The sequence below is a fragment of the Oncorhynchus tshawytscha genome, linkage group LG19 (genome assembly GCF_018296145.1).
Source record: "Oncorhynchus tshawytscha isolate Ot180627B linkage group LG19, Otsh_v2.0, whole genome shotgun sequence".
NCBI classification, from domain to species: Eukaryota; Metazoa; Chordata; class Actinopteri; order Salmoniformes; family Salmonidae; genus Oncorhynchus; species Oncorhynchus tshawytscha.
Window position 1 is genome coordinate 49,804,599 of NC_056447.1, and position 21,066 is coordinate 49,825,664.

At 47.4% G+C, this 21,066-nt stretch overlaps 1 protein-coding gene across 3 annotated transcripts in view; it reads right to left on the reverse strand.

The window, feature by feature from the left end:
- LOC112218898 (bisphosphoglycerate mutase) overlaps nt 1-21,066 on the reverse strand; it is a 50,980-nt gene that overhangs the window by 3,993 nt on the left and 25,921 nt on the right. For 2 of the 3 annotated variants that reach the window (XM_042301804.1, XM_042301805.1), the window contains exon 4: nt 1,939-2,073. In XM_042301804.1, coding sequence (XP_042157738.1) covers nt 2,024-2,073 — 50 coding nt within the window. In that variant the 3' untranslated portion in view covers nt 1,939-2,023. Of the gene's footprint in view, nt 1-151; nt 222-483; nt 562-1,938; nt 2,074-21,066 lie in introns of all 3 variants that reach the window. The other variant, XM_042301806.1, reaches the window with a different exon arrangement.

The window sequence follows — 21,066 nt, forward strand, 5'->3', positions numbered from 1 at the left end:
AGGTGTTCGCAATAATTATGGAATAATTCCACCGAGCTTGGTGAAGCTATCACAACATTGTTAACACCCATCAAATCCTCTCAGGTCTCCATAAGTGTCTGGGGCTAGGGGTTGATTTGGGACAGGGCCATCGTCTGGTCTACTAGCTCACCTTAGAAGGGGAGGAGCCCTTTGTTTCCCCATAGGCTGCGCTTGTTTCCGACAACCACGGGTTTCAGGTCCTGCAACAGAGCGCAGAGCGTGCCGTGGGGAAGGAGACATAGTGAGGCTGTAGTGCATTTAATCTGAACTAAAGCCTGGATGGAACTACGCTGGATGCTAGCAAGTGCATCAATGTTTGGTGAATGATCATGAGTAAATTATTAATAATCTATTGGCTAACTGGAGGTTCGTGTTTCTATTAATGGTGCATTCAAGAATGTACTTTTTAAAGATATTAAATGCATCTCGCTAATGTAAAGTACGCTTTAGACCATACAATACCTGTCCCACAGTTAAAATGAAGCAGAAGACAGAACAGGAAAGTTGAAGTGGAAGACCAAGACGAGGAAAACTGCAGAACTAGTAAAGTAGAAGAGAAGAAAATAAGTTGCTAAGCAACAGTAACTGATAGATATATAGAAATGTCCTCAAAAGAAATAGCCTACCTCAAAGGCTAAATACAAATCTAACCTAAAGATGTTATATTACGTAGAGAAGAGTGCTATAGAACTTCTCTCCATGAGAGGGAAGCCTTGTAGTGTTCATGTAAAAACAACTTGGCTCGTACAAGTTCTTGTGGCTGGTAGGAATGGGACTAAAGATATCCCCTCATAAATTTGAGGTTGGAACAATGTGCCTTGTCAATCAACAGTAGGTCTGTATGTGGAAACATAGGTTCACAAACGGTCCTGAGTGTCTCTAAAAGAACAGGAAAGATTAGCCTGCTAGCTCGTTATAAAGAATAGGACACATTCACTGTCATCACACTATTTCAAATGACCTTCATATCACTGGACATGGCTAGGATATGTGTACAGAAATTATCTAGATTAACTCTCTAGTTTTGGTCAAAATTTGAAATTAAAACAAATCAACTGTTTTGAGAAAGAAAAAGTTGGCTGTTATGAAAATGGTCGTCAACTGAAAACATTTGAGGGACTTGACCTTTTGTTCTCGTCTTAAACAGAACTCGAGGGAGACTTGACCTTTTGTTCTAGTCTTAAACAGAACTCCAGAGGGAGACTTGACCTTTTGTTCTCGTCTTAAACAGAACTCCAGAGGGAGCCGCTCTCTGATTGGTCAAATAGGGACAGCGTCACAATGTCACCAAGATCTACAACGTCCCCTTGAGACGCTGTTTACACACTTATATATGCCATGATGTACTCTACCAGCGGTAAGATAACCTTGAACCCATAAGAGCCAAGCAAGGTGAAATATTGCCTCAGAGTGGCTGGTGGGGTGAGGGCAGAACCAGGAAGTTATGTTGGCTCGATGCCACCTGCCACAGCGCTATCATTCTTCTACTGCTCACTTGGTCCTTCTTCTGAACTGGAGGAGACACGTTTGACATGATGTGTATACAAATCCTATTTCAACTTGTTTACACTAGTGTAGTAGACAGGTCTATGTTCCTGTAGCTACCACTACCAGATCTCACAGTCTCATGCCAGAATAAGACGTTCATCCATGTTCCTCAAAATGTATAAGTGTTTAAGGTTAAGTTTAGGCACTAACTCTGAATATGTAAGGTTAAGTTTAGGTATTAACTCTGAATATGTAAGGTTAAGTTTAGACATTAACTCTGAATTTTTAAGGTTGAGTTTAGGTATTAACTCTGAATATTTAAGGTTAAGTCTGTCGGTCTGTCTGTCTGTCCTCACTCTCTCTTTCTCTCTCCATCACTCCATCACCCCCCCACCGCCCCCTCTCTCTCCCTCTCCTCTAGTCCCTTACCTTATTCATAGCTTTGGGGCATTCTGTGGCCCCCACACCGTTGCCTTTCTCCCACATGGTCTTGATGTTGCGGATGCTGGGGGTCTCAGGCAGTTCTGAGAATGGAGACATGGCGGATCTCACATCCTGGTTGGTCTGTGGATAGGAAAGTAGACATTTTATCAGGAGTTTATTTAACATTTATTTAACCAGACGAGACAGTTAACAATAGATTCTCATTTAGGAGGATGCCACATTTAATAAAAACGAGGGAATGGGAGCCAAAAAGGTATTGAACATCTTGCCTGATAGCATCTTTATTCCATGTCCACAGTGTGTCCACAACCATATAGGATAGGATAAACTTAAAAACTGGGTGGTTCAAGGCCTGAATGCTGATTGGCTGAAAGCCATGCCATATCAGACCGTATACCACGGGTATGACAAAACATTTATTTTTACTGCTCTAACTATGATGGTAACCATTTTCTAATAAGGAACTTTGTGTCAATATAACACAGCTTTTTTATTTAAATGTTTTACCTTCATTTAACTAGGCAAGTCAGTTAAGAACAAACACGGAAGACGCTGGGCCAATTGCCCGCCGCCCTATGGGGCTCCTAATCACAGCCGGTTGTGATACAGCCAGGTTTCGAACCAGGGTGTCTATAGTGACGCCTCTAACACTGAGATGCAGTGCCTTAGACTGCTGCGCCACTCGGGAGCGCCACTGTTAGCAATACAGTACATGTACAATCACCTAACATGTTTAACTTTTCCCAGTCTCTCTACTTTATTTGATTTTGACCTGTGAAGCGCTGTGTGCCCACTGCTTACATAATCATTTTGAGGATGCTATACACAGGAGGCTGCTGAAGGGAGGACAGCTCATAATAATGGCTGGAACGGCCCCAGTGGAATGTGTTTGATGTACTGTACTTGATACCGCTCCAGCCATTCCGCTCCACCCATTCCGCTCCAGCCATTCCGCTCCACCCATTCCGCTCCAGCCATTCCGCTCCACCCATTCCGCTCCAGCCATTCCGTTCCACCCATTCCGCTCCAGCCATTCCGCTCCAGCCATTCCGCTCCAGCCATTCCGCTCCACCCATTCCGCTCCAGCCATTCCGCTCCAGCCATTCCGCTCCAGCCATTCCGCTCCACCCATTCCGTTCCACCCATTCCGTTCCAGCCATTCCGCTCCACCTATTCCGCTCCACCCATTCCGCTCCACCCATTCCGCTCCAGCCATTACCGCGAGCTTGTCCTCTCCATTTAAGGTGCCACCAACCTCCTGTGATGCCATATTTGACATTCAATAACATGAAGTGTAGACCTAATGACAGTGTGATGGAATACAGTATCCTCTATTTCTACAGTGTGTTCCAGTGTGTTACCTGTCTGGGAGACAATAGGCGTGGGTGATGTCTTACAGCTGTAGGAGGAAGAACACAGGAAGCAGCCTCAGGCGCTCATCGGAGACCAAGTCTCTAATATGAGCCCGAGTGTACTCGGCAGTTCCAACTTGGTCATCTCCAAGGGGAGAGATGGTAAAACTTTGGAGTCTGTTGAGGACAGTTTGCACCAAATGAGTCCCGGAGTCTGAGAGTCCCTAAACTGACAAAGAGGCCGAAGGTATCTCATGTACAAGTCCGTCTGAGTTTGTACGAACCGTGTAATCTGTCGGAGTTTGGTACGACAAGGACTCCTTTTCTGGTTCCAATCTCAGATTCCTCTGTTTCCGAGGGAGAGTCTAAACTATGTGTGCCGCAATATCTGAGATTATACAAAAGATACAATAAATAATGACACTTAGAAACACGAAACTCATCGAGGTGAAGTTTGACGTCTAGTGTCTCGCCGTACTCGTACGATCGCAGCGTCACGGTGGCGGAGGTCTGGTGTGGTTCGGGAGAATCGAAAGCCACCTCAGGCCTAGGCCCCTTGACGACCACTTCCATCTCGGCCAGCTCCTTCTCCAGTGAGATCGATCGACATCGGCGCCGAGGTGACCAACAGAGATTGCGATCCGTTTATGGATAGGCAGCTGTCCAGGTTGTGTTTCTCCATTGCGTTTTTCCACACCCCCGCCTCAGTGTCCCAACGACCATAATCAGCGGCGGTGGTGTTGAAAAAGCCGTTCTTGCTCCAACCGTCCACTAGCTTTGACCAAGTGACGATGCGTCCGTCGGCTGTATGCACTGAGAAATCCAAAGCTTGTTGTATCGACACCGCCTTGTCCAGGATAAAATCTCCATCCTCTGTTTCCTCGAGGACCAACGCAGCAAGGACGAGGTGAGACTTGACCAAAATGGCGGTGTACACAGTCACGTTGTCACTTCTTCGAATGTCACCGTCGTGCGAGATCCGACTTCGACCAGACTCATAGCCGATTCGGTCCTCGCCCGTACCTCGCTGTCAGGACCGACGGCAGCGTTCCCCAAATGCCCTCCTACCGAGAGTTTGGTGGGACTGCCGATGGCAGACAGAACTTCTATTTCCTCCAGAAGGATGTTGATCCCCCCCACCCATGACTTGCCTTGACACCTCGACCTACAGCTGAGGTACCCGCCCGCGAATCATGAGGACGTCACCAAGTTTTCCTCCCAGAAGCCAACCCCTTGCGGTGGTACCGGTGAGCAGAAAGACAGTGGGTGCTTTTGTGCTACCGACAATGTCAAACACACCGTTGACGAGAATCGCTCCCGGGAAGTCCTTCTGAGCGATCAGTATCTTCTTTCCATCGGTGTTGACCGGCACATTCATGTACAAAATCATATCACCAGACTCGAGCCATTCCTGCTGAGAGCGGGATGCTCTTGTCGTCACCACATACGCCCTCACGGCAGAATCTCCTACCCCAACTATAGCTGTAGTCTCGGTACATACACCCTGCTCCCTGCACGGATAGTACGCGATACCATGGTGACTTAAACTTCCTAGTCTCTTCATTTTGACTCTTGGCACTCTGAACTTCCCGCATTTCATCTGAGTTGATAGTGTACCCTGAGGCCTGGACACTAACGAAATACCTAGAGACACAACCTTATCCGCTGCAAGGTTGGGTTCAAGCAGGGCCGGTTAACGCCAGTTTCATTAAACGTCTTGCCAGTAGATCCTGTTGCAAAACGTCTCTGCTAGCTCACGGCTCCGAAGGAGCTCGGTCCCCCTGCCTGTATTGCGCAGCAATCGACATATGCGAGTCTGCTCCCTTGTTGTCTGTCTCGCAATCGTAGTGTGCGTGCGCTATGCATATCTCCTGTGACATTGCGAAGCACAGAAAAATCTCTTGGAGGGGGATGTCTACAAACAGGTCAATTTCAGACAAGTCGTGTGCGTTTTGATGATTCGGTATAGTTGTTATCGTAGTCTGCGGCTCGATGCAGGTCCAACTTGTTCTTTACGGTCACCATCGGCGGACAGGCCACCACTGCCTTCGCGACGGGCATCTCCAAGGCGCTGTACATCAAATTCAGATCATTTTCCAATAGTAAGTAGTAGTTCCCCAATGAGCCGTAATAGTCGACGACGCTCGGCACGCTGAAAAAGACCGCCGCATGTAGCCTAGCCCGACCCAGCGTTGTCATATTCAACATAGTCCCAGCGTCCTCCAGTACAAGTCTAGCTTCTTCCAGCTGTACCGTTAGTTATTGTGATGTCTACCAGCATCAGTGGAACAAACGTGTGACCCAGAGGCTTAAAGATCATACTGAGGAGCTGCTGTGTCGATCGCACCAGCCCGTAGTAGTTCAGGGGGCGAGCGTTGCCCGAGATCAACCGCCTCCAGACTCTGGGCAAAGACGAAAGCTTTCCTGCGATCTTAGTCAGTGGATTTTTAGTGAGCTTCTGAAAAACCGAGGACGCTGCTTGAGTCTTGGCCAACCTATGGGCTATCACATCGTTGACGGTCTCCGCTAAGTCTATGGAGGCAAAACACCTGACCTGCTCATTCCTGAAAGCCAACACGTTTGTTATCGAACGTGTCGTAAGTTGAGAGCGGGCTCGTCCAACGTGACTGTGTACAGAGCTCCTGACACCGCCGTTTTGGTCAAGTCTCACCTCGTCCTTGCCGCGTTGGTCCTCGAGGAAACCAAGGACAGAGATTTTATCCTGGGCGAGGCGGTGTCATTACGACAAGCATTGTATTTCTCGGTGCATATAGTCGACGGACGTGTCGTCACTTGGTTAGCATATCATGCTAGCATACCACACGGGCCAATCGCTTTCAGCAGCTCGGATGGACCGTCCTCCGACTCTGTGTTCTTTTGCTGTTGCTGTTGGCCGTCGTCGAAATCGGCCACCAGCGAGCCTGGCCTCGATCCCCAGTCGCTATCACTGTCACCGCCGTCGATGATGACGGGGCTCTTGTTAAAAATCCTAGCCATCAGCCGTTCTTTTTCCAACACCTTTTGTTGGTCGATTCTAGTGAACACAGGAATGTCCTCACTTTTCAGGGGCTGTTCCCCAAACCATGGGTTGGCACCCTGACGAGACACAGCTCTGACCCATTCGGGGTCATGCGCAGTCTTTGATGAAGTTGTTCTCAAGCCCTCCGTTTTTCCATAAAGCAACATCGACCGGATGTATATGCCCGCCTTGTGAGAAACTGATCCGTGGATCGGCACATTGTTCTCCACTCTGAATGTGTTAAACTGTTGCTCTAGCACTCTGTCGATCGGGTTTAGGCCGACTGCGCTGATGACATTATTTCTCAGAGACTTGAAGCTGATGGCCTCGTACTTATACGATCAGCTTCCCCACAGCAAGTCCGGCATGGCGAACTCATCAGGGATGGGTAATTCTCCCAGCTCCTCAAAAATCAAGTCTGGCTCTCTCTCGTCCTACGTTCTCTCTTCTTTCTGGGACTCTGTGTCGGTTAATTAACCCAGCTCCTTAGAAACCAAGTCCGACGCCCTCAGAGCGCCCTCTTCTAGCTTTGCGTTCTGAGTATCCTCTCCCAGCTTCACAAAGCATGCAGAGTTCAGCTTGGCAGAGACTGTCTTGTAGTGGATCATGACTCAGTCTTTACGAGATTGCCCTAGAGTTATCGTCGTTGTTGTAGTAATCTTTTCTTTGGTCCCCGTTGTCTAGTGGAGTATCTCCCCTCCTTGAACATAACACAAACTGCTGGTTAATTCCCTGCCTGAGTCTCACGCTGGTACCAAACCGGGTGAAAAGGACAGGCTGCTCATCCCGATCTGTACCATCTGGTCGTTCATCAATGTCCGGCACAGACATTGAGGCTTGCCGTGTTCTCTCCTCGGCTTCCGGATGCGCGTGCTGCATCGATTCGGAGGCCTGCTCAGGGTTGTCAACGTCGACGACTGGCGTAGGCTCACCGTACTATCGGGGGTCCTGATGATCGCGATCGTCCTGGGAGCCATGGTTCATTGGACGATGAAGAGGCTGCTGTGTCACATAGATAGACGCAAGGTGGGTTCCGGCATCTGCCCTATGGGCTGCGTACAGGAGCACCACTGAGCCCGTTCCTGAGGACAATGTGGAAGTTGTCGTCTCAGAGCACTCCCCTTCGGTCTTGGGAGTGAGGGATACTTCTCTATTGACATTCGAGCCCACAGTCTGAGGCTCAGGTGATTATTCGGGGACCGGTTTAGTCTTATGATGCAAAGCTGCAAAAACTCTCGGCTGGGGCCTAGCTGCTGATGGTTATTTTCTGGCTATACTTGGCTCTTTAAATGTATGGCGCCCACAGCTCAATAAAAACAACTACAACTGCTGAAACATGCCCCCGTCTGTGTAATTTGTATCTGTCATTCTCTCTTTCTCATAAAAACCCTGTCCCAAAACAAATTGGAATAGCCCTTGGGATGGAACAGCCAAATTGGAACAGCCCTTGCATAACCCACCATGGGCTCTAGAGAGATAAGAGGCTGTTCTACCGGAGGAACATTTCCATAATACATTCATCCTAAATCAGTATTCGTAAACCTGTGTGCAGTCACCCACCTGAATCCATTATCTGTCAAACTCACTCAAAGCGCAGCCTATTCACTTATGTTTGCCGCACCATTCGGCTGCAATCAGGGTAATATAAACCCAATGGTGTATAAACACCACCCTATGGTGGGCATCCTTTCCCTCATTCTGGTCATGCAGGTGTTTTTGTGTGGTGGGTCTGATTTTGTATACTTCCTCCTCCACAGGTGTTTCCTTGGTTGCTGTGCAATTCCCTTCTACACTGAAGCCTGTAAGGATACTTTGTACAGCTGCCCAGTTTGTTCTCATCTGTTGTACTGAAACGTTAAACAGTAAAAGATTTTTTAAAAAGACAAACAGTTTCAAGTGAAGTTATGTGTTTTTATTTCCCATTTAGAACAAACATCATAGGACTGCTCGTTTGTGTGTACTCAGTTTGTGAGCATCGACCCTAATTATATGTTGAATCCTCGCTTCTAGCCACCCAACCACCTTTCAGAGACACCTCGAAGCCAAAAGCTGGCTTATGGTAAGGCCATAAACAACGGCAGTTGTTTGTACACAGGTACTCCGGGATTCCTCCCCTCCATGTTTTTTTTTATATACACCGCTCTATCCAATATCCACACCGCGATGTAAGTCGACTTCGAGATTCTGGCGTGCACTGATCTAGACTTCTGCGTAAGTGAGAATTAAATACACACGAGGCGGTGACTCTACAGGGACAATATGGGGCGGTACTTCTACGCAAACATCTGGTTCTCATACGTGTGCAACCCGAAACTAGGTCCCCATAGAGATACTCAAGGATTATGCCTTTTAAAAGTTATTAATGTGATCATTTTATAATGTGCCTCTCTTAGCCCTGGGGGGGTCTAACCTGATAACTTATCACTTTAAAACTCTCCACTTAAACTCACCATGGGTCATAATATAACACTTAAACTCCCTCCGTCGGAGGGGGGCATAACTCGGTCGCCGTACATGGGTGGTCCATAACTCGGTCTCTGTACATGGGTGGACCATAACTCGGTCTCCGTACATGGGTGGACCATAACTCGGTCTCCGTACATGGGTGGACCATAACTCGGTCTCCGTACATGGGTGGACCATAACTCGGTCTCCGTACATGGGTGGACCATAACTCGGTCTCCGTACATGGGTGGACCATAACTCGGTCTCCGTACATGGGTGGACCATAACTCGGTCGCCGTACATGGGTGGACCATAACTCGGTCTCCGTACATGGGTTGAATTTATACACATCATTTTAGAGATAATTGGTTTCCGGTTTTTAACAAATGGGATTGTTTGTATTGTCGACCAACATAACCCAATTATGTGCAATTGAGGTATAAAATAAAAACATATTCTGGCGTATGAGTAATGCAGGACGGGTATGTTGTAGGAGGAAAAAGGCATTTACAAAAAAAAATCACTCTATATGAGGCGAGGAGTATGAGATTATACAAGGGTGTGTGAAAAAAAGAGGAGACACGGCTAGATGGAGTTCTTGTCAATCAGGAGGATGGCAGATGTTCCCCTCTCCATTTACAGGTGCTGCATGTGTCTGGACAGTCTCCGGAACCCTGTCACTCTGCTGTGCGGACATACCTTTTGTTGCGCGTGCCTACTTAAAGCTAATCGAGAAAAAAGCAAGTGGTTCCGATTCCCAGTGTGCCTTATCCGCTCACGTTAAACCAGCGCCAAACGGGACCCTCGTCCAAGTACTGGAGTATCTGGGATTGCTGGGTCCCTCCACCGAAGAACTGGAAGAGAACGCCTTTATGCCCACGCCCGACCAAGCCACAGCTCACAGTCACATAGTGGTCACCGGCCCTCCGCCAGTGAAGCGCAGTCCCCGAGACCGTCGGTTCTGGTGCTACCCCCAGCTGCTCGGCGACATAGTGGTCACGGACCGGCGCTCCCCCCCGAGACGATCGGTTTACACGCCCAGCTGCTAAGCGTGGAGAACATGGAGTCTACTCACTACTGGGAAATGAGGAAGCAGGAGGTAAAAAAGACGTGAATTCTGGCAGAATAACGCATTGAGTCGGAGGATGGCAGTAGCTTTTTCTACAGGTTCGTCCATGACTATTAGTGTTCCGCCGTGTTCTCGGGGTTCAACGCCTCAAGACTCGTGTGTATTTGTGTGTATTTGTAAAACACTGAATGTACCATGTCTCATGGGGTTTTTAGACCTGAGTCTCTTGGATATGTATTGTGGCGTACAGCAGGTCAGCCACCAGGGGGAGATTCATCGAGGCCTGGTGGCAAACGGAGTCTACACCACGAGGCGATGGCCCCCTCTGCTGAACGTGCCAGGTCTCGAAGGGCCTCTCCGGCCAGGACTAATTGGGGCTGATTGTGGTTGGTGGTTGGTTGCTCACCAGCTGTATGAGTCCCATAAAGCTGCCAGAAGGGCAACATACAAGGAAAGGGACAGGGAGGAAGAAAGGTGACTTCTGTATAGTTGAAGACGGTGTCCGAGCTGAAAGGAGGGAGTTCAGTTTTTGTGCCCGACAGGATACAGTAAGACCCGGAGCCCAGAAGATGGTATCCCGGAGAGGGTCTCATGGGGGATACAGTAAGACCCGGAGCCCAGAAGATGGTATCCCGGAGAGGGTCTCATGGGGGATACAGTAAGACCCGGAGCCCAGAAGATGGTATCCCGGAGAGGGTCTCATGGGGGATACAGTAAGACCCGGAGCCCAGAAGATGGTATCCCGGAGAGGGTCTCATGGGGGATACAGTAAGACCCGGAGCCAGAAGATGGTATCCCGGAGAGGGTCTCATGGGGGATACAGTAAGACCCGGAGCCCAGAAGATGGTATCCCGGAGAGGGTCTCATGGGGGATACCTATCCTTTTCTTTTGATTTATTATTTAAATAAACACCCTTGAAACTGAGTTAATCCTACTCTGTCCATGTCTGATCTGCGTAAACGTCTTGACCAAACCCCCTGGTCTGCCACAGTATCGAGACCGAGTTTCTAGGCTATGTATCGGGATCGATTCTCTTGGCTATGAGTCTCTTGGCTATGCATCAAAACCGAGTCTCTTGGATATATATCGAGACCGAGTTTCTAGGCAATGTATCGGGATTGATTCTCTTGGCTATGAGTCTCTCGGATATGTATCAAAACCGAGTCTCTCGGATATATATCGAGACCGAGTCTCTCGGATATATATCGAGACCGAGTCTCTCGGATATATATCGAGACCGAGTCTCTTCGGATATATATCGAGTCTCTCTCGGATATATATCGAGATCGAGTCTCTCGGATATATATCGAGACCGAGTCTCTCGGATATATATCGAGATTGATTCTCTCGGATATATATCGAGACCGAGTCTCTCGGATATATATCGAGACCGAGTCTCTCGGATATATATCGAGACCGAGTCTCTCGGATATATATCGAGACCGAGTCTCTCGGATATATATCGAGACCGAGTCTCTCGGATATATATCGAGACCGAGTCTCTCGGATATATATCGAGACCGAGTCTCTCGGATATATATCGAGATCGAGTCTCTCGGATATATATCGAGACCGAGTCTCTCGGATATATATCGAGACCGAGTCTCTCGGATATATATCGAGACCGAGTCTCTCGGATATATATCGAGACCGAGTCTCTCGGATATATATCGAGACCGAGTCTCTCGGATATATATCGAGACCGAGTCTCTCGGATATATATCGAGACCGAGTCTCTCGGATATATATCGAGACCGAGTCTCTCGGATATATATCGAGACAGAGTCTCTCGGATATATATCGAGACCGAGTCTCTCGGATATCTTGCATATGTATCGAGACCTAGTTTCTAGGATATGCAGCGAGACCGAGTTTCTAGGCTATACATAGGGACCTGTGTATCGAGACAGAGTGTGTATTGATACCCCAGTTTTATGTACTATGTAAGAAGACCGAGATTAGACAACCATATGTTCCAAAACTTGGTCCTAATGCACTTGCTTGATAAGAAGGAGGATATTGAAACCAGGAAGATAATGTGAAACTACTTTGTGGGGTCGCTTCCTATCCCAGTAGGTGTCTAAACAATGAATGAAACTTGGTGGTTTTTACAAATGAATCTCATCTCCAAGCTTTCACTAACAAGGCCTGCAATCAGCAGTGCAATCAACTTGAAACTAATTGTTACCCTCTTCTCTTTTTTCCAGTAAAAAGGACCGTGAAGGAATACAATGAAAAAATGGATGCTCTCTCAAACACCTGCCCTTACACACATAATAAGATACTGATCGCCACTGGGATCACTGTCTCCATGATGACCTTCATATCCTTATATGCGTCCTAGAAAGTCTGGGGTGTCCTGAACACACAATACAGTCTGGTTGTCTATATTATGGGCCAGAATAATATGCTTTGTTTAAAAAACAATCAAGCATTAATCAATGATGTACAATCTAACACTATGTATGCTTGAAAAATGACGACATGTGCTTTGAAATTAAAAAATATATAATAAAACGTAATTAAATCATATTTTTGTGGTGTCTTCTTACTGAAAAGCCTCAGATGTTTTGTAAACAGATGTCTCGATTGATGTCTCCATCGATGCGGAAACTTACACATAAGTATTAAAGACCCTGGGTCTCGACCCCGCCCTGTGCAACTGGGTACTGGACTTCCTGGACTTCCTGACAGACCGCCCCCTGGTGGTGAGGGTAGGTAACAACATCTCCACCCCGCTGATCCTCAACACCGGGGCCCCACAAGGTTGCGTTCTGAGCCCTCTCCTGTACTCCCTGTTCACCCACGACTGCGTGGCCTTGCACGCCTCCAACTCAATCATCAAGTTTGCGGACGACACTACAGTGGTAGGCTTGATTACCAACAACGACGAGACGGCCTACAGGGAGGAGGTGAGGGCCCTCGGAGTGTGGTGTCAGGAAAATAATCTCACACTCAACGTCAACAAAACTAAGGAGATGATTGTGGACTTCAGGAAACAGCAGAGGGAGCACCCCCCTATCCACATCGATGGGACAATAGTGGAGAGGGTAGTAAGTGTTAAGTTCCTCGGCATACACATCACAGACAAACTGAATTGGTCCACCCACACAGACAGCGTTGTGAAGAAGGCTCAGCAGCGCCTCTTCAACCTCAGGAGGCTGAAGAAATTCGGCTTGTCACCAAAAGCACTCACAAACTTCTACAGATGCACAATCGAGAGCATCTTGTCGGGCTGTATCACCGCCTGGTACGGCAACTGCTCCGCCCACAACCGTAAGGCTTTCCAGAGGGTAGTGAGGTCTGCACAACGCATCACTGGGGGCAAACTACCTGCCCTCCAGGACACCTACACCACCCGATGTCACAGGAAGGCCATAAAGATCATCAAGGACAACAACCACCCGAGCCACTGCCTGTTCACCCCACTATCATCCAGAAGGCGAGGTCAGTACAGGTGCATCAAAGCAGGGACCGAGAGACTGACAAACAGCTTCTATCTCAAGGCCATCAGACTGTTAAACAGCCACCACTAACATTGAGTGGCTACTGCCAACACACTGACTCAACTCCAGCCACTTTAATAATGGGAATTGATGGATATTGATGTAAAATATATCACTAGCCACTTTAATTAAACAATGCTACTTAATATAATGTTTACATACCCTACATTACTCATCTCATATGTATATGTATATACTGTACTCTATATCATCTACTGCATCTTTATGTAATACATGTATCACTAGCCACTTTAAACTATGCCACTTTGTTTACATACCCTACATTACTCATCTCATATGTATATACGGTACTCGATACCATCTACTGTATCTTGCCTATGCCGTTCTGTACCATCACTCATTCATAGATCTTTATGTACATATTCTTTATCCCTTTACACTTGTGTGAGGTAGTAGTTTTGGAATTGTTAGGTTAGATTACTCGTTGGTTATTACTGCATTGTCGGAACTAGAAGCACAAGCATTTCGCTACACTCGCATCTGCTAACCATGTGTATGTGACAAATTAAATTTGATTTGAAAGAGTTTAAAGATTTTTTTAAATGACCACGAATATCTGGACTGACCCACTCTTATTATGGTTTTATTTTTTCCCAAAGGCTTCCTTTCTTCCTCTACCGGGGTTCAGGATAACACAGATGTCGTTTGGGTCTAAGTCTAGTCTAAGTCTAAATCTATCCCGATATCCTATTTTCATCGGGACGTCTCGGTCACTATCTGTCCCTATCTGAACACGTACCCCCCATTATGTGGCAATGATGTGTATTGGGATCAAGTGTATTGGGGCCGAGTGTATCGGGATCGAGTGTATTGGGGCCAATTGTATCGGGATCAAGTGTATTGGGGCCAATTGTATCGGGATCGAGTGTATTGGGGCCAATTGTATCGGGATCAAGTGTATTGGGGCCAATTGTATCGGGATCGAGTGTATTGGGGCCAATTGTATCGGGATCAAGTGTATTGGGGCCAATTGTATCCGGATCGAGTGTATTGGGGCCAATTGTATCGGGATCGAGTGTATTGGGGCCGAGTGTATCGGGATCGAGTGTATTGGGGCCGAGTGTATCAGGATCGAGTGTATTGGGGCCGAGTGTATCGGGATCGAGTGTATTGGGGCCAGTGTATCGGGATCGAGTGTATTCGAGTGTATCGGGATCGAGTGTATTGGGGCCGAGTGTATCGGGATCAAGTGTATTGGGGCCGAGTGTATCGGGATCGAGTGTATTGGGGCCGAGTGTATCGGGATCGAGTGGTAGCTCTGGGGGCAGTTTGACATTTTTGAGACAGACAGGTCTTTAATTGTATATCATGTATATTGTTATTGTGTGTGTGTGTGTTTAGATATTTAGCTTATTGTTTTGAGTAATACAACACTATAAAACACTATCTATACAGAATTGAATTGATATAACACACAGAATTGAATTGATATAGATATATATGATATATCTATATATATGATATTATATGATATATATGATATTGATATAGATATATATACAGTCTTAAAGCTTAAAGCTATAACAGGGGTCGTAGAAGTACAATGAGGCTAAAGTAATATGTGCAAAAAAACTAACTAAAATAAAACAAACTAAAATGAGTTTGGGTGAGAATTGCCTTTGGATCAACAGTGTTCATCAGTTTCAACAGCGGTACAAGCTTGTAAAATCATACTCTAACAACAAAATACATTTTTCTTATCTTTTTATTTGCAAAATATATATATTTTTTAAACAATCTATATACAACACAAAAAACAAACCAAACAACAACAAATCCAATCAATAAATCTTCCAGAGTTCTCCCGATCTGATCTGATATTTACAAACTGAACACTGATCATAGCAACACACAATGTGCCCACAGGTTGTGAGGTGATTCTTCTTGCCCGACTCACACCTTGAACAGTCTCTACGCAACCGGCTAAGGTTGATATTTTAGTTCCCCGGAACTCTGCACAGGGGGCACCTACCCCTATCCTCGATTATCCTTAACTCGTTTAGGCATCCGGCGCACATCCGATGTCCCCACGGCTTCAGTACAATGTTCATACTCCCACCATAGCACATCATGCACTCGTCTAGAGACCCCTCAGATTCTACTTTGAGCGGATCCGTGGCCTCCGAGTCTGAGAGAGGGCCGAGCTACGAGAAGAGGTGGTGGTTACCGTACCCCCTGGTGCTTCTGCTGTAGTCTCACCTTCGGTCAGTGATGCTGTAGGCTCACCCAGCTGCAGAGTCTGTCTCATCTTGAGAGGTCCTCGTTTCTGGAGATGCCTATCCCCAGCCGGTAGATGTCACTCGGGGCCAAGTCGATCAACGGGGTATCCAGGTCGAGGCTATTGGGGCTGTTGGTTACAAAGACACACCTGATCGAGTATCCTTCTATACTGAAACGACCATCTTGAACAAGCAGATCCCTCAGGGTCAGTGCCATGGTGGTGGAGTAGTACACGTAGAACGTCGGGTCATCCTCCCTGGGACTGTGCTTTCGAGCCCTTCAGGGCGCTCGCTCTACAGATCAGAGACTCTCTTGGTCAGCTCGAGGCTCCCGTCGCGACACATCCAGGAACGAAACTTAAGGTGAATCAATGGGACATCGCCAGGGCTGTGATCGAGGACAAGAAAACTCTGGCTCCGCTGTCTCAGAACGATACGGAGAAATGGAAAGGGGAGCTGGCCTCCGACTCCTCGACCGGCTCAGTTTTTGCCGCGGAGCTCACCAAACTCTTTGCAGAGCATGAGCAAGAGCAACATCACTCCAAGCAGAAGAAACAGATTCTATTCAATTCCCATTGTCAATGAAGTGAACCCCATATATTGGAAAAAGACAAACACATCGGTTCGTTCTACAATCTCAAAAAATATTGTACGTCTCATCTTGTTGTCTCATCTTGTTGTCACGACCACTCGTTATGACCCCTGTAACTTCGGAGAGGCCGGCGGATTCGCCGAGTTGCTGGGAAGATCACCGCTGCAGGGAGACTCTGCTGGCCATGTCTCTGACTTCCCAGTAGCGCTGGGTGTCGGACACCGTTGACCTGTACATGAGGTTGGAGGGGCTGACTCTGACACTGCTCAGCGGCAAGTCGTACACCCTGTCCTTGCTGTATGGCAGGCTCACCTCCATGGGAGTCAGTGTGTGCCTAAGTACCATGACCAACAAGAAAGCGGCCTCGCTTTCCGAAGCATGCCCGGCCGCGACTCCAATCACGTTCCACCGAGCCATGGGCTACAAGGAGAAGTTGGTTTGCAGTAAGCTCAGCCCATCCGAGTTCAAGCTATACTACGAGAGGCTGTACTATCAAGAGGCCAGAACATTCTCCGCTACGCTTGGGCGCCCGAGCCCGGGCCCGCTTCAAGACACTCTTGTAGAGGTGTGCCGTCTGCAACAAACTGTACTACAAGGTCTCGGAGGATAGTGAGTGATGGGTGGACTTGTCCTGGTGGTGGACAAGTACGGTATGCTCAACGCGGACGGCTTCGCTGGTGGTGTTCTCCGGGAGCATGTCTCAATTGCAGCCACCAGGGCGATGGGGCCCCGCTGTGGAAGGGTCTCGAGTTCGATCGAGAGCTCACCAGCCGCACTCCTCTGATTGTCAACAAGAGGCAATTTGACGACCCGCCTTAAGGCGAGGCCCTTTCCTACACCGTCACCAAGAACGCCAAGAGGATATTTCAGGCTTGGGCCCGGTTGCTGAACCTTGAGAAGATGTTGGACCCAGAGTTCAGACCCGACAGCCTCCAGGTTTTCCACAGCAACAATCTGCAGGACCTCTACACCAACGCCGTGTTGAAGAGCAAGGTGGACGGAGCAGTGTGCAAGCAGGTACAATGGATGGATGGGTACTTCCTGCCATAATGGTGGGAGGTCAGATCGAGAGAGAGCCCCCAGAGAGAGTGACCCCCTCACTATCCCTACAACAAGAAAAAGCGAAAGAGAGAGGAAGATAGAGGGGGAGGGAGAAAGTGAGAGAGAACTGGAAAGATTTAAAGACAATCTTCTCTTTATTTAACTCCCTTGTCTTGTTTTGCATTCTTCTACTCTTCCTCCTCCCTCTCGCCCTCTTCCTCCTCACTCTCTCGCCGTTCCCACTCCCTCTCTCTCTCCCTCTTCCTCCCGATCTCTCCCTCCTCCCTCTCTCTTTGTCTTCCTTCTCTCTCTCTCTCCCTCTTCCTTTTAATCGATCCCACTTCACTTCAATGAAATTACGTAGAACCAACATGGAATAGACGTTGAATTGACGTCTGTGTCCAGTGGGAAGCTACCAGACTGACAAGAAGCATATGGAATAAGGCAGAGAGAGGGAGATAAGAGTGGCAGCTATTTACCTAACAAAAATAGTGAGGGAAGGAGGCAGGGAGGGAGGGGAGGGGAGAGGAGAGAGGAGAGGAGTACAGTCCTTTCCAGTCTGCAGGAGAGGAGCAGAGCGGCTGCATCCCAGACCCACGGGAGTGAGCTCTGACAGAGGCCAGAGCTATTCTGCAGACTGGAGACACACACAGAGAAGGAGACCTAGCTCTCTAAACAGCACAGCCAACCTGTTCTTTAATGGAAGAGCAAAGCAACAGAAACATTCCCTTTAAAAGGTGCAGACAAAAACAGGCGATCGGATTCATTCTAGTGTGGAGTCAGTCAGTCAATTAGTCAGTCAGTCAGTCCGGTTTGGCTGAGGATCAACACTGCTGAAACTAACCAGGAAATGACTGAGGGACTGGCCCAAAGCTGTCTGGCAACAGTTCTCCAGTTCTCCTGGGTGCTCGAATGCAAGCGAGTGTGTGCATGCCAATACTGACTGAGGTTTACCAGTGCATGCCCAGCGGCAGGGATGAGTTTGGCACAGAGATCAGAAAACTCTTACTTAGCTCAGAGGAGAACGTCTCATCCACTATATATATATCCATATCACATTGTTCACATCCTGTATGCTGATGTCATTACTTTACTGCTTCCTGGCTGGTTTACTGTAAAACACCTTGTGACATTGATCGATTGATTGATTAACAACTAGTGTTGGTACTATTACAAAGTGTATTTACCTAAGGTCATAATATTTCCTACATGGGAAAATCCAAGCTGAACGTTATCACACAATAGCGTACAGAATGTACAGAATGATCATGACCTGCTGCACAACATGCTTGTTCCATATATTCCTCAGAGCCTATCCTCTGTTCCACCTGGATACACTGAACTAAGCAGGGGACTGTGAGAAAACCCTGCTTTTCTCACATCAGAGCTCTGGGTTGACACTCCTAAGGATACAAGAATCACTCAACGGTTTGTGGTCATCAGTTATCCTTTAGCTCGAAAATCTATTGCCAGTTTTGTACAGCTCGGCTTGGACTGGAACATACCAGACCTATTTTTCTCTCCTACTTACGTCGATCCCGGAGCAAACATCAATTATTCCGGAGCTAGCCAGCTGAAGAGTTCCATCAATCACTCCTGGGCTGCAGTCACCTATCCGGACCCGTTTTACTGCCAACCCGGAGCCCCACCGGGCCTTCACAACTGGACTACCGACGTTATCTACCCAAGGGAGTTATCCAGCTGGCTCCTCCGTCGCGACGTTACCTGAACGCCCATCTGCGGTCCGCTAATCGTTAGCTATCTTATCGGCTGCTATCTGAATAGATCTATCGGACAATTTTTTTTCTTTTTTCTTTGGCCTCTATAACTATATATTTTTTTTTGTGAATTGGATTGATCCCCTCTACCACATGGAACCCCACTAATCCTACCAACGGAAACGCACGAGGTGGCTAAAAACTAAAAACAGACCCTACTCAAAAAAGTTCAGGGACACTGTAAAGTATAAGAACACCTCCTCCCAGCTGCCCACTGCACTGAAGATAGGAAACACTGTCACCACTGATAAATCCACTATAATTGAGAATTTCAATAAGCATTTTTCTACGGCTGGCAATGCTTTTCACCTGGCTACCCCTACCCCGATCAACAGCACTGCACCCCCTACAGCAACTCGCCCAAGCCTTCCCCATTTCTCCTTCTCCCAAATCCAGTCAGCTGATGTTCTGAAAGAGCTGCAAAATCTGGACCCCTACAAATCAGCCGGGCTAGACAATCTAGAGCCATTCTTTCTAAAATTATCTGCTGAAATTGTTGCCACCCCTATTACTAGCCTGTTCAACCTCTCTTTCGTGTCATCTGAGATTCCCAAAGATTGGAAAGTAGCTGCGGTCATCCCCCTCTTCAAAGGGGGGACACTCTTGACCCAAACTGCTATAGACCTATATCTATCCTACCCTGCCTTTCTAAGGTTTTCGAAAGCCAAGTCAACAAACAGATTACCGACCATTTCGAATCACCATACCCTCTCTGCTATGCAATCTGGTTTCAGAGCTGGTCATGGGTGCACCTCAGCCACGCTCAAGGTCCTAAATGATATCTTAACCGCCATCGATAAGAAACATTACTGTGCAGCCGTATTCATTGATCTGGCCAAGGCTTTCGACTCTGTCAATCACCACATCCTCATCGGCAGACTCGACAGCCTTGGTTTCTCAAATGATTGCCTCGCCTGGTTCACCAACTACTTCTCTGATAGAGTTCAGTGTGTCAAATCGGAGGGTCTGCTGTCCGGACCTCTGGCAGTCTCTATTGGGGTGCCACAGGGTTCAATTCTTGGACCGACTCTCTTCTCTGTATACATCAATGATGTCGCTCTTGCTGCTGGTGAGTCTCTGATCCACCTCTACGCAGACGACACCATTCTGTATACTTCTGGCCCTTCTTTGGACACTGTGTTAACAACCCTCCAGGCAAGCTTCAATGCCATACAACTCTCCTTCCGTGGCCTCCAATTGCTCTTAAATACAAGTAAAACTAAATGCATGCTCTTCAACTGGCTTCAATTTGCTTCCTATTTCGCAACAAAGCAGCCTTCACTCATGCTGCCAAAGATGCCCTTGTAAAACTGACCATCCTACCAATCCTCGACTTCGACGATGTCATTTACAAAATAGCCTCCAATACCCTACTCAACAAATTGGATGCAGTCTATCACAGTGCCATCCGTTTTGTCACCAAAGCCCCATATACTACCCACCATTGCGACCTGTACGCTCTCGTTGGCTGGCCCTCGCTTCATACTCGTCGCCAAACCCACTGGCTCCATGTCATCTACAAGACCCTGCTAGGTAAAGTCCCCCCTTATCTCAGCTCGCTGGTCACCATAGCATCACCCACCTGTAGCACGCGTCAAGCAGGTATAACTCTCTGGTCACCCCCAAAACCAATTCATTCTTTGGCCGCCTCTCCTTCCAGTTCTCTGCTGCCAATGACTGGAACGAACTACAAAAATCTCTGAAACTGGAAACACATATCTCCCTCACTAGCTTTAAGCACCAGCTGTCAGAGCAGCTCACAGATTACTGCACCTGTACATAGCCCACCTATAATTTAGCCCAAACAACTACCTCTTTGCCTACTGTATTTATTTGTATTGTATTTATTTATTTTGCTCCTTTGCACCCCATTATTTTTATTTCTACTTTGCACATTCTTCCACTGCAAATCTACCATTCCAGTGTTTTACTTGCTATATTGTATTTACTTTGCCACCATGGCCTTTTTTTGCCTTTACCTCCCTTCTCACCTCATTTGCTCACATTGTATATAGACTTGTTTATACTGTATTATTGACTGTATGTTTGTTTTACTCCATGTGTAACTCT